Raw genomic sequence first — 12,592 nt, 5'->3', positions numbered from 1 at the left:
TCTGTACTATCCTTCTCGTCACAAGATAGGAAACCATGAGACAAGTAAGACTATTCCATTTATCTAAAACTTAAGACTACTTGAAGCCAGCCCCTTTACAAACCATAATTACCTGTCAAGGTTCAGTGTAGAAAATAAAATGCCTCTCAAGCATTTCAAGAAGGCACATATTACAAGTAGCTGTTTTCAAACTTGGCAGGCAGGCTGGAGGAAGGGTAATGGGGACAGCTCTGTACTATTAATTTCAATGTAAACTCCCGTAACTATGATCCAGGATGGAGAAATGACTGTTGCTGTTATCAGTCATGCTCCCAGCAGGGATACCTTAAAGCCACAAAGCATGAAACTCGACTCTGGATCATGGAGTCCAGATAGAGTTAACATGACAGAACAGGCCTGTGTACTTTGCCTAGAACGACTCCCAGAGTGTATGTGCCCACACACAGGGAATTAGTACTCATCCTTTAAGATTCAGATTGAAAAGCACATCCACCATTAAGCCTGCTCTGATCTTTCATAGTTTGTTGTTTCTTGGCTATGTTCTCACTGCACTGGTAAAAATTAAAATGTGTGAATTAAGCCAACTGGAAATGGACTGTGAATTATCTTCACGAAAATAAGGATATTCTTAGCACAGAGATCAAGCCATTTTTCTCTAGCTTAGCTAGTCTCCCGCTAAAGCACACAGCAAGGCTTAATGCTTCAAGAGGAAAGTAAAAAACTTTGCAAGAAATATCAGTGTCACAGTGAAAGAGTTCATTATATACAAACTGATTTTATTAGAGACCAAAAACTTTATTCACACCACCTTTTACTTCTTTTGCAGCTTTAATTTTTAACTTTAAAACATTTCCTGGATCCACTGGGTGACTAAATTATCTTCACATGCCCATTAGCTAAAGAAACTTCTATGCAGGACTCGAGTAAAATTGTTTGCTATTGCTATAAGAAATGCATATTCATTTATAATCTACTCATTTGCTCTCCTGTAGAACTGCTTACAAATAACATCATTGTAAAGAAAGATTTACACATAACTCCTACGTCCTTCAGGCTGTTCTAGCATTAATCTTGTGAGGTCTAGCAAGATAACGCAATGAACAGTTTGCTACATTTCTCATACAAGCTTTCTCTCCAGTGTGAATTGAGACAGAATAAGGGATACACTTTCACTGAAGGACTTCCCACAATTTTTATACTCATATTGCTTCTCTCCTGTGTTCAATAAGAGATTCATATTGCCTCATGTCTTTCCCATATGCTACATATATAGGGTTTTTCTCCTGTGTGTACTTACTTCTGTCAATTAAGGGATTAACAGTGGCTAATGGCTTTCCCGTATTTATTGCCTTTATGAAGGCAATAAACATTCTCTCTACAGTGTGAACTGTGATAGACAGTAAGGCTTGTATTACTGCTAAAGACCTTCCCACATTCATTACATTCAAAAGACTTTTCTCCAGTATAAATTTTCAGGAAGGATCTATGGCTAAGTGTATTATGACAAATATCGCATTCATACAGTTTCTCGCTTATATGATTTTTCACACGTAGAAAGATTCATATGGCCTAAAGGCTTTTCCACACTTATTGCACTACTGGGTTTCTCTCCATTATGGATTTTCTGATGGGCAGTAAGATTTGAACCTTTGCTAAAAGCCTTCCCACACTCATTACATTTATATGGCTTTTCTCCAGTATGAATTCTCTGATGTACAGTAAGGTTTGAACTACAGCTGAAGGTCTTCCCACATTTAATACATTCATAGGGCTTCTCTCCAGTGTGAATTCTGTGATGTTGAAGCAGGGATGACCTATGACTGAACGCTTTCCCACATATACTGCATTCATAAGGTTTCAATCTAGTGTGATTTCTTAAATGCATGTTCAGTGATTCTGGCTGGCTGAAGGATTTCCTGCATTTCTGACATTCAAAAGGTTTTTCTTCATTATGAATACTCTGATGCTGAATAAGAAATGACAAGCTGCTAAAGACTTTCAGACATTTGTTGCATTCGAACTGTTTCTCTACAGTGTGAATTCTCTGATGTCGAGTAAGGTGTGAGCTACAGCAAAAGGCTTTTCCACATTCACTACATTCATAAGGTTTCTCTCCAGTGTGAATCTTCTGATGGTGGATGAGAGATGACCTATGAATGAAGGCCTTCTCACATATTCGACACTCATAGAGTTTTTCTTGAGTATGAATTCTCAGATGTTCAATGAGATGTGAAACACGACTGAACGACTTTCCACAGTTCATACATTCATACGGTTTCTCTCCAGTGTGAGTACTCTGATGATTAGTAAGTGATGACACGTGGCTAAAGGCCTTCCCACATTCAATACATTTGTAAGGTTTCTCTCCACTGTGACTTATCTGATGCCGAGTTAGGGATGAGCCATGGCTAAACGTCTTCCCACATTCATGACATTCGTATGGTTTCTCTCCGGTATGAATTCTCCAATGGCGATTAAGGATGGATTGCTTGCCAAAGGCTTTCCCACATTCATTGCATGTATAGACTTTCTCTCTATTATAAGAATGGTTAAGGGTAAGAGATTTGCTCTGGCTGAAGGCTGCCACACTTTCTTTAGGATTCAAAAGTTTCTTTCCACCATTGATATCGTCATTTTTTATAACAGGTTTTTTTGGTAAGCTCTTCTTGAATATATCACGTTTATGTGATTTCCCTTCAGCAGAAATTCTTTGTGGTTCAGAAAGAATAGACTTTAAATGGAGGATGCTTCTAAATTTGTGAATACTTTCCCCAGTGGGACTTTCTCTAAAGGTGAGGGTCACAGGTCTGAAATGTTCTACCTGATTTTCACGCTTCCCCTCCAACGCCTCTATAAATTCCCAGTCCTTGTTAAAATTTGAAAATTCATGACTTTGTTTTGTAATTTTTTCTATTATTACCATCTGGGGTGAATCTTCATCATAAATATCCTCCTTCATTAATAATTCCTTGTTTTCCCATCTTGAGTCCCAATCTGAAATATATCAAGAAAGCAAAACACTGCTTTTTCTGTACTTCTTAAAAAGAAACTTCTATGGAAGGATTAGAGAACTAGAGGAAAAATAGAGCACATCTTCATCCCCAGAAAGCACATAACTGACAATTCTCATGTATTCAATCATTTCTGAACAAAGTTCAAATGGAGCAGAAAACAGAGACAGCTTACAGAGACGGGAACAGAGAGTAATAAGGAAAATGAGTTAAATACAGGCAAACAGTCTATGGAAAAAAAGTGAAACTGTAAGGAAAAAAAGGCACACAAGGTATTCTGGATTCCAAGCCAACATTCTATTCTGTACCTACATTTATGTGAAAGACCACATTTTGGTCTCACAGCCTTGGTTCTCCAACCTTCAGTTATTCTCAATTTACTGTCAGTTAGTATGCTTAAAATGCACAATTTATTTTCTTAAGTTTATTTATTTATTTTGAGACAGGGGAGGGGCAGAGAGAGGGAAAGCGAGAATCCCAAGCAGGCTCGATGCTGAGTCCGGAGTCCAACATAGGGTTTGATCCCATAAACCATGAGATCATGCATGACCTTAGCCAAAATCAAGAGCTGGATGCCCAACCGACTGAGCCACCCAATCTCCCCAAAATGCACAATTTACAGTACTGCGTTACACAGTTAACAACGAACAAAATAAATATTCTTTATCGCTCTAAAAGATTTAGGCTTTGTTTGTGTAGGATCTGTGTAAAATCGTATCATTTATTGGACATTAGAAAACATTGTTCCTAGAAACGTTTTTATACATTCTTTACTCCCTCTATCACTCATGTCCACATTTGACCCTCGAAGCTCAGCCTTAGGGGAAAACTCATTTGCCATCTAACTGACAGCCTTTCTTTGCCTAAAACCATTTGTATATTTTTCCTTAAGTGGACTTAAAGAGAATAATTTGCTTTATTTTGTTGCAAATAAAATAACAATCTGAATTATAATGATGGCAAAACCTCCATTTTTGATTAGATAACATAAGTAATGCAGAAAGATAATAACCCGGGGTGGAGGAATGGCTGTTTTGAAATCTAAGGATCCCTCATATGTTACATTTGGGATCTCTGAAGAGAGTACCCCTAAAATATGCAAAAATGCCTCCATACTTCCCACAAGCATGTTTAACAAAGACTTCTTTTGCCTGATTCTCCACGACTCATCTGGAAACATACCTTTTGACAGTTTCTTGTCCACCATCCAAGGTTCTTTCCCATCCTCCAATAAACTGATCACATACGGCTTAGGTATGGAAAGACCTGCTTACAGGAAAAATACAGAACCTGTTTAAACTGTGGTCCTCATGAAGGAGAGGCCATCATCATAAAAGGAACGAAAGGAAGTTTCACTGAAATGGGAAGATAAGCTTCAGGCAGGGCACAACAGAACTCTACACATCCTTGGGAATCTGAAACAAAATTTCAGCCATTTACTCAAGAGGATCTCCAGTAATTGACAGAAAATCTCCCCCAATGGGGTAGAGAAGGAGCTATGCTTACCTAGAGAAACCAGGTTCTCATAATTCTGGACCATCACATCCTTGTATAAATCCCTCTGAGCAGAATCTAGCCATCCCCACTCTTCATGAGAGAAGTCTATGGCCACATCACTAAATGTCACCTGAAAGAGCAAACATATTTAGGCTCAGTCATAGCCAGGGCCACTTCTCTCACTGACTAAGGGACAAAATTACCCTAGTTGTAGAAGAAAGGGAACAAGATTTAATAGTTATAGCAATGATCAGGGATCTAAGTTACATAGTAATTGGATAATTATGTGTTTGGCATTGTTTTACAATAAGGGTAAGAGAAATATGAGAGTTTTTGCTTCAGGAGAGTTTTTTCTGCCAAAGGGAAGAAAATTCTAAAATTTTTAAAATCAGCATTCAACATGTGACAGCATACAGTCAAGTACTTAGTTGTATTTTTGTTATAGCTTACATGACAGGTAAATAAAAAATGATGATCCAATAAGGTTCAAAAGAATGATCCAGTATGTTCAGAAAAAAGACATCTTTATATTAAAGAAAGATTCATATATAACTAGTTTATAAACAAAAACCATTTATGGTATATAATTAAACCTGTAATTTAAAAAAATTGAGACCCATGGGCAAGAAAACTAAAGAACAGTTTCATGCCATAGGCAGTCCTTGAATTGGACCTTAAAGTACAGGCAAAGAAGGGCACCTGGGTGGCTCAGTCGGTTAAACATCCGACTTCGGCTCAGATCATGATCTCAGGGTTTGTGGGCTCCAGCCCCACGTCAGGCTCTGTGCTGACAGCTCAGAGCCTGGAGCCTGCTTTGGATTCTGTGTCTCCCTGTCTCTCTGTTCCTCCCCAACTTGTGCACTCTCTCTCTCTCTCAAAAATAAACACTAAAATTAAAAAAAAAAAAATTTGAAAAGTACAGGCAAAGAATCAGAGAATACATTTCAAGGAAAATATTCTAAGAAAATAGTACCCATTCATGATATTATTTAAAATAGCAAACCTTTAGAAAAAGCTTAAATGTTCAGTAACAGCTTACTCATTAGTCAAACTATAATATGTGCAAAAAATGTATACATTTAAAATGGCATTATTATTATCTTTCATTGAAGACATGGACATTGTTTGGCTATGATACATTTTTCACTCCAAGTGGCTGATTCAATATTCTATTATTTTATTTGGATATTCGGCCTGTATATTCATTAGTGATACTGGTCTTTGGTTTTATTTATTTAAGTGTATTTATTTACTTTAAAAAAATTTTTGTTAACATTTCTTCACTTTTTGAGAGACAGAGACAGAGTGTGAACAGGGCAGGGGGCAGAGAGTGAGGCAGACACAGAATCAGAAGCAGGCTCCAGGCTCCGAGCTGCCAGCACAGAGCCCAACGCAGGGCTTGAACTCACGAACCGTGAGATCATGACCCGAGCTGAAGTCACAGTTCAAGTACATTGGTCTATTGACCAATGTCAATAGACATTTCAGGCTGGATTATCGTGGTGGGAGCTGTCCTGTGCATTGCAGAGTGTTTAGTTAGTAGCACCCTTAGCCTCTACCCATTCCCCTGCACCCCAGGGCTGTGACAACCAAAAATGTTTCCTCCAGACATTATCAAATGTCCCCTATGGGTAGGGCTAAAGGAGACAAAATCACCCCTGTTGGAGAACCACCACTTTAGAAAATTTTCACAGTTCCTTGAAAGATTCTTAGCCCTATCTACCTGTGCTCAAGATGTTCTCTCAGGGTATAACTTCACTTCTATCTCTGCCTCCCTGGTACCCTGGGTCACCAAAACCAGTTCCAGCCTTGCCTCCTCAGGGATGCTTCAACTCTTCCTGCCCCTTCAGTTGCCTGGGCAGCCTGGGATGTTCATTCATCTTTGTCCCCAGAAGAACTTAGGATATTTATTCCAGCACCTATCTTAATTTCTTATGCTTTCTTACTTTTCTACCAGCCCTGTACTGGCTCAAAACAGTAGCCACTAGCCACATTTGGCTATGTACGTTTAAATTAATAAAAATTAAAAATTAAGTAAAGTTTAAAATTTAGTTCCTGAGTCACTTTAGTCACAGTTCAAGTACTCAATAGTCACACAGGGCCGGTGGCTCCATACTGGACAGTACACAAAAAGAACATTTCCACCACAGTTCTCTTAGGGGGTGCCTGGGTGGCTCAGTCAGTTAAGTGTCCAATTCTTGATTCTGGCTCTGGTCATGACCTCATGGTTCACAAGTTCAAGGCCCACATCAGGCTCCACGCTGACAGTGAGGAACCTGCTTGGGATTCCCTCTCTCTCCTCTCTCTGTCCTTCCTGTGCTCTAAATAAGTAAAACAAATGAAAGGAAGGAAGGAAGGAAGGAAAGAAAAGAAAGAAAAAAAAGAAAGAAAAAAAGAAAGGAAAAAAGAAAAAAGAAGAGAAGAGAAGAGAAGAGAAGAGAAGAGAAAAGAAAAGAAAAGAAAAGAAAAGAAAAGAAAAGAAAAGAAAAGTTCTCTTAGTATTGCACTAGATTACAAAGTCCTGTATGTCACGGGATAGGACGCTCAAACCTATGTAAGATTCTTCCCAACAGATAGTTCACAAGTGTTTACAAAATGTATCAATGAATGATTTTGGCAACTAGTTCACTTTAGCTTTTACTTAAAAAAAAAAAAAAAAGTTTTTTCCCCTAGTTATCTAACATTCCCAAGAAACCCAGACTCTGCCCAACGTGCACATATGCCACTAACACTATGGCACCAACATATGCCAGGCTTCACCTTCCACCTGATGATCCTACCCTTTTTTTTCAAGGATCCTAACTGTTTTTTTCAAAGTTCATTCACTCAACAACGATTTACTAATGTTCCGTGTAAAGCTGTTCATGTGACTCGTTACACATTTCTGCCCAGAGCCACACATACACAATCATGGGGGCTTAGTCAGCTTGTATGCCGTATCTGGCCTCAAGATCAAAACTGGCCCTTCTGTTCCTGACGCCAAGAGGGATTAATGTGCCTCATGTTCCTCCTTGAGCCAAATCAGGCTGGCCTCCTAGAATGGATCAGGAAGGGAAAAGGACTATGCAGATGCCAGGCTCCTGGGTGAGATATGATAAGAGAAACAAAAAACAGCTTGCTCAGCACTGCACTTAGGCAAACTTAATGACTAACCATAAATCACACAAGGGTAGTATATGTATATATTGCCCTGGCAGGATAGCTACTCAGAAGTCTCACCTGAGGGGAGGAGGCTCCTTCCAGGACCCTTGGGACTCCAACTGGGCTGGTCACCGCAGGGTTTCCCGAGCCAGAAGGTCAGATGTTTTAAGTACCTGATTTGCTGTATTAAGCCTTCTCTGTTCTTCTCTATACTTCTCTCCCTCTTTATGTTTACTATAATTGTTTAATTCCTTATATTCCCATTCCCTTATAATTAATAAAGTCTTCCTCCATGAAACCAAAAGTGCGGCTATGGTGAAAACTTATTATTTTGAACAACCAAGCATCAGTTTTGTGCCAGATGCCACTCTGGGTCCTGAAAACAGTCCAGACAGGGGGAAAAAAAAATCCCTCCTAGAGGGAGGAGACCAACAACGAGCATATGCACTTACTAAATAGCGTGTTATCTAGTGAGTGATAATCACTTCGGAAAACAACAAAGCAGTGAGGAGAAGTAGAAGTGATTGTTAGAAAAGTTGACTGCAGGTGTTAGCAAAAGCTTTCCTGAGAAAGTAACCACTGAGCAAAGCTATGAAGGAGGTTAAGAATCAAGCTTCTACATATCTGGGGAAAGAATATTCCAAGCAGACGGTACAGCAATTTCCAAGGCCTGGAAGCCGTAGCCAGTGGGGCTAGAGCTCACGGGAACAAGGAGACAGAGCAGTAAGATGAGATCGGGGGATAAAAGCGTAATTGCACAAAGCATTTTGGTTTCTTTCTTTTTTTTTTTTTTTTTTTTTTTTGAGAGAGAGAGAGAGAGAACAAATACAAGAAGCCAGCAGGGGAGGCACAGAGAGAGAAGGAAAGACAGACTCTTAGGTTCTTAGGTTTCAACAAGGATCCCGATGCAGGGCTCGATCTAACAAATGTGAGGTCATGACCCGAGCCGAAATCAAGAGTTGGACGCTTAACCCACGGAGCCACCCAGGCGCCCCTGCACAAAGCATTTTAAGTCACTATAGAACTCTGACTTGAGTTAGGGTCACTGAAGAGTTTTAAGCTGAGGAATGACAGGATGGTGGTGGCGGTGGTGGCAACGGTGATGTTGCAACCATTGGTGAGATTCTGTAGATATCCGGGATGTATTTCAGATTCAACTAGGGCGTCTGAATGTGTTACAAGAGAAAGGAAAGAATCAAAGATGACTCCAAACATCTCTTGACTTGAACAACTGAAAGGACTGGCATACCATTAACTGAGACCACATGATACTGCTTTGACAACTGTAAAGCAAATAGCCTAAAATTCTAAACATGAATTCTGAATTGTAATTAAAAAAAATTTTTTTTTGCTCAAGATTCTACAGAGGCTTCAAGCAGAAAAATGGCAGAAGAGGAGCACTGAGAGTAGACAGTACTTTGGGAGTTCTTCTGTGGGCTCCATCCTTTGCTATAATGAAAGGAATCATATAGATCCAGTCCCTAAACGGACTTCGTTAGGTAGGAACTGGTAAGAGAAGCAAAGCAAACACTCAAGAGTTCTGCTAAGGTGTTTCAGGAAGATCCGGGGACCTTACCGACTTACCTGCAACATGGCTTTGCAGTTTCCAAGTCAACACAGTCCTCTTTTCAGGCTCTTGTCTTAAAGAAGAGTAGCGTCCTGAGAAGGCAGATCAACACAAAAAAGAAGCCCTGAAAAATGAGGCTTATCTTGCAGCTCTGTAACACACTTGCAAGGAAAAGTACACTGGGAATCACTTTCTCAGACTCCATTCTTCCCCTGAACTAGCAGAGTGTTCCTTAGCACGAGGTAATCATTCACCAGGCGCCAACGGTGTGTAAATCTACTATATATGTGTGTGTGTATATTTATGTATGTGTGTGTGTGTGTGTGTATATAGGTATATATAGGTATATAAGTATACATTTATTTTATACACACACACACACGAGACAGGCTCACAGAACAACAGTAATCATGTGAAGAGCTCGTTCAATCTTCACAACTATGCATGGTGGACATTCACATTATTCCATATTTCTCTTCTAAAGGGTGAGAAAACTGAAACTTAGCGACACTGAACCCATCTGTTGAAGGCTGCACACGTGAAAAGCGTCAGTTTCATGACCGGATTGGCTAAAAACCACTGCGGATGGGGTTTTCTTTCAGTGCGTACCCTGCACACTCACTCGCCCGTTTCCTTGTCACAACTCCAGGAGGTAAGCGATACCCCTTTTACAGAGAGGTCCAGGAGGCTAAGGCCCAGGCGGTGCTCCCCCCGCGGGGTAGACTAGGCAGCAGCGTGCCCGGCGCCCCGCCGCCCTGCTGGGACTCACACTTGCCTGAGTTCCGGCGGGCCCTCCCTGGCCCCGAGGCCCGGGCCGGGCGGACCAGAGCCCGCACCTCCGCGGACCAGGGCCGCCGCCGTCGCGAGAACCGCACTATCCCTGGAAAATTCGGCCGCTTTCCCGACACTACCGCGGGGTGGACGGGGGACAGAGCCCACACCAGCTCGGCATTTCCCAGACGCCTCCGCGTCGGGGACAAGTTACCGGCGCTTCGCACGTCCCCCCGTAAAACCACACTTCCCAGAAGGCTGCGCGGCCGTGCGAGCTCCGGGCGCCCGGCGACAAAAACGGCCGCGCGGTCTGAGGAACGCCCCGGCGGATGGCTCTCGTCGCAGAGCTGCTCCACCGGGACGCGCACGCGAAGTATCCAGGGGACAACAGGATCGCCCTCTGCTTGCTTCTTAAGTACAATGGCGCCCGAACCACGAAACTACACTTCCCAGAAAATTAGGCGGCCGCGAAAGGTCTTCCGGGTCGCCGGTCTGCTCACGCGTACGTCCTCCTGCCGGGACGTGGGCCGCCCTTGCTTGGTGCTGGCGGAGAGCTGGCCTCTGCCAGCGGAAGGTCTCCTCTCGTACAAAAGCCTGGGCCACTGTGGTCAGCACGTGAGGGTCTTGAGTGTTCGGCGTCCGCTTGCCCAGTCCTGTCGTTCCCTAAAATGCCCTGTGTCCGGGCTTTCATGGCAACAGTTGTCAGCGCACAGACGCCACTTCCCGGAAATGTGTGCGGTCGCGTCGCGGCTCTGACACTGACTGCCGCCGTCACGTGTACAGGTCCTCGAAGGACTCAGAAATGACAGGCTCGAGCGAACGCTTTGAGGAAAAAGACCGTCACTCCTCCGATGACTGGCAGAGCCTCCCCCACCTCTGTCCCCAGAAGCGCTGACCTCGCCCCGCCCACCCAAACGCGCGCCACCTGCAGATGTCCGCCGGCCAAAGCAGCCTACTGCGGGTGTATCTGTGGGTTTATCCTTTACTTTCTTTTAATTTATAATTGTTGATTTCAATTGTATTTATTTTTAAATGATAAATTGTGTGGCTATGAATTTTCTTGTATATTTCAAGTACTTACGTGTATCAGATTCATCAGTGTGCCTCCACCTCGGTATGTATCTTGTAGGTGTGGTGCTTAATTCCTATAGCAAGAGTAGTTTGCAAAAACACTGTGACACCACCTAGATTCTTCTTAAGGCTTACAATATGTAAGAGGAAGAGATTTGCCAATGCAAAATATAGTCCCATCCACGTCTTTATTATACAATGACAAATTGTATTCCAAAATTGTACCAATTTGCACTCCCAGCATGGTTGATAGTTATTTTGGTTGCCAGCTATTACTGCCAGCACTTGATTTTGTGAAATTTTCAGATTTTGCCAGTCTGCTAGGTGTGAAATTGTGGCTCAGTGTGGCCTAAATTTGCATATCTTTTGTCGTTAATAAGGTTGAGAATCTTTTCATGTGTCTGTTGGCTTTAATATTTCCTTCTCTGAGAATTGCACATCTCTTGGTCATTGTTCTTTTAGAGCAAAAGCCTTTTCGATATTAAAATACATACCCTACGACCCAGCAATTGCACTACTAGGTATCTATCCAAGGGATACAGGTGTGCTATTTCGAAGGGGCACATGCACTCCAATGTTTATAGCAGTCCTATCGACAATAGCCAGAGTGTGGAAAGAGCCTAAATGACCATTGACAGATGAATGGATAAAGAAGATGGTGTGTGTGTGTGTGTGCGCGCGCGCGCGCGTGCTCACACCCAGCTGAGCCATCCAGGTGCCCCAGACAAGTTCTGGACAAGTTCAGACAAGTTCTGGGATTACTACCAGTCTGCAAACACTTTAAACTACATTTAGATATAACAGTCCCTGCGTGGTCCATCCAGTAAATTTTACGTACGGATTCTGCATTGTTGCTGCTTTTTCTCATAACCTTCCTGAGAGAATTATGAAGTCTTCCCATTATGAGCCTTCAGATATTTGGCACATAAATTAAGTTCACGGTGGGGTGAGGGGAGTGGCTAACCCTAAAAGACTAGATGGGGCTGGGGCAGAGGTGAGAAGTTTAAATAGAGGGCTAGTCCTTTTGTTTCAGTAGCTCTTTATGTCCAGCTCTTAAAGAACTTGCTTCAAAGCTGAAACCGTAACATGTGAGCACTCCAAAAAGGATAGAGGCACTCTAATGAGTAGAGAATAAAGAGAAATCCAGAGGCAGGTGGAGCGGGAAGTCACAGGCGTAATAAGCAAGCTGGTTTTAAATATGCCAGTCAGGGGCGCCTGGGTGGCGCAGTCGGTTAAGCGTCCGACTTCAGCCAGGTCACGATCTCGCGGTCCCTGAGTTCGAGCCCCGCGTCGGGCTCTGGGCTGATGGCTCAGAGCCTGGAGCCTGTTTCCGATTCTGTGTCTCCCTCTCTCTCTGCCCCTCCCCCGTTCATGCTCTGTCTCTCTCTGTCCCAAAAATAAATAAACGTTGAAAATAAATAAATAAATAAATAAATATGCCAGTCACTTGAGAAAGGAAATAGGGCCAAAAGAAATCAGTAAGGAGATAGGAAAATACATGCCATACTGAACCCACTCCTCCACTAGCCCTGCC

General features: G+C 42.3%; 1 protein-coding gene across 3 annotated transcripts; it reads right to left on the bottom strand.

Annotated features, from left to right (window-relative positions):
• Positions 1-755: 755 nt before the first annotated feature.
• LOC125153552 (zinc finger protein 181) lies at positions 756-10,754 on the bottom strand. 3 transcript variants are annotated; one of them, XM_047836830.1, is made up of 5 exons: positions 9,992-10,754; positions 9,234-9,308; positions 4,518-4,638; positions 4,194-4,280; positions 756-2,994 (listed from the first exon to the last, which is right to left on the bottom strand). In XM_047836830.1, exons 2-5 carry the CDS (start codon positions 9,240-9,242, stop codon positions 1,517-1,519), a joined length of 1,695 nt encoding a protein of 564 aa, XP_047692786.1. In that variant the 5' UTR covers positions 9,243-9,308; positions 9,992-10,754; the 3' UTR covers positions 756-1,516. The 3 variants fall into 3 exon arrangements, with proteins under 3 accessions (XP_047692786.1, XP_047692787.1, XP_047692788.1); XM_047836831.1 differs by having other exon boundaries at positions 4,194-4,277; positions 9,234-10,753; XM_047836832.1 differs by lacking the exons at positions 9,234-9,308; positions 9,992-10,754 and having other exon boundaries at positions 4,194-4,426; positions 4,518-4,644.
• Positions 10,755-12,592: the final 1,838 nt, after the last annotated feature.

Source organism: Prionailurus viverrinus, chromosome E2 (assembly GCF_022837055.1).
Source record: "Prionailurus viverrinus isolate Anna chromosome E2, UM_Priviv_1.0, whole genome shotgun sequence".
NCBI classification, from domain to species: domain Eukaryota; kingdom Metazoa; phylum Chordata; class Mammalia; order Carnivora; family Felidae; genus Prionailurus; species Prionailurus viverrinus.
The sequence above is the reverse complement of the archived record's forward strand: the minus strand, read 5'-3'. Positions and strand labels throughout refer to the sequence as shown.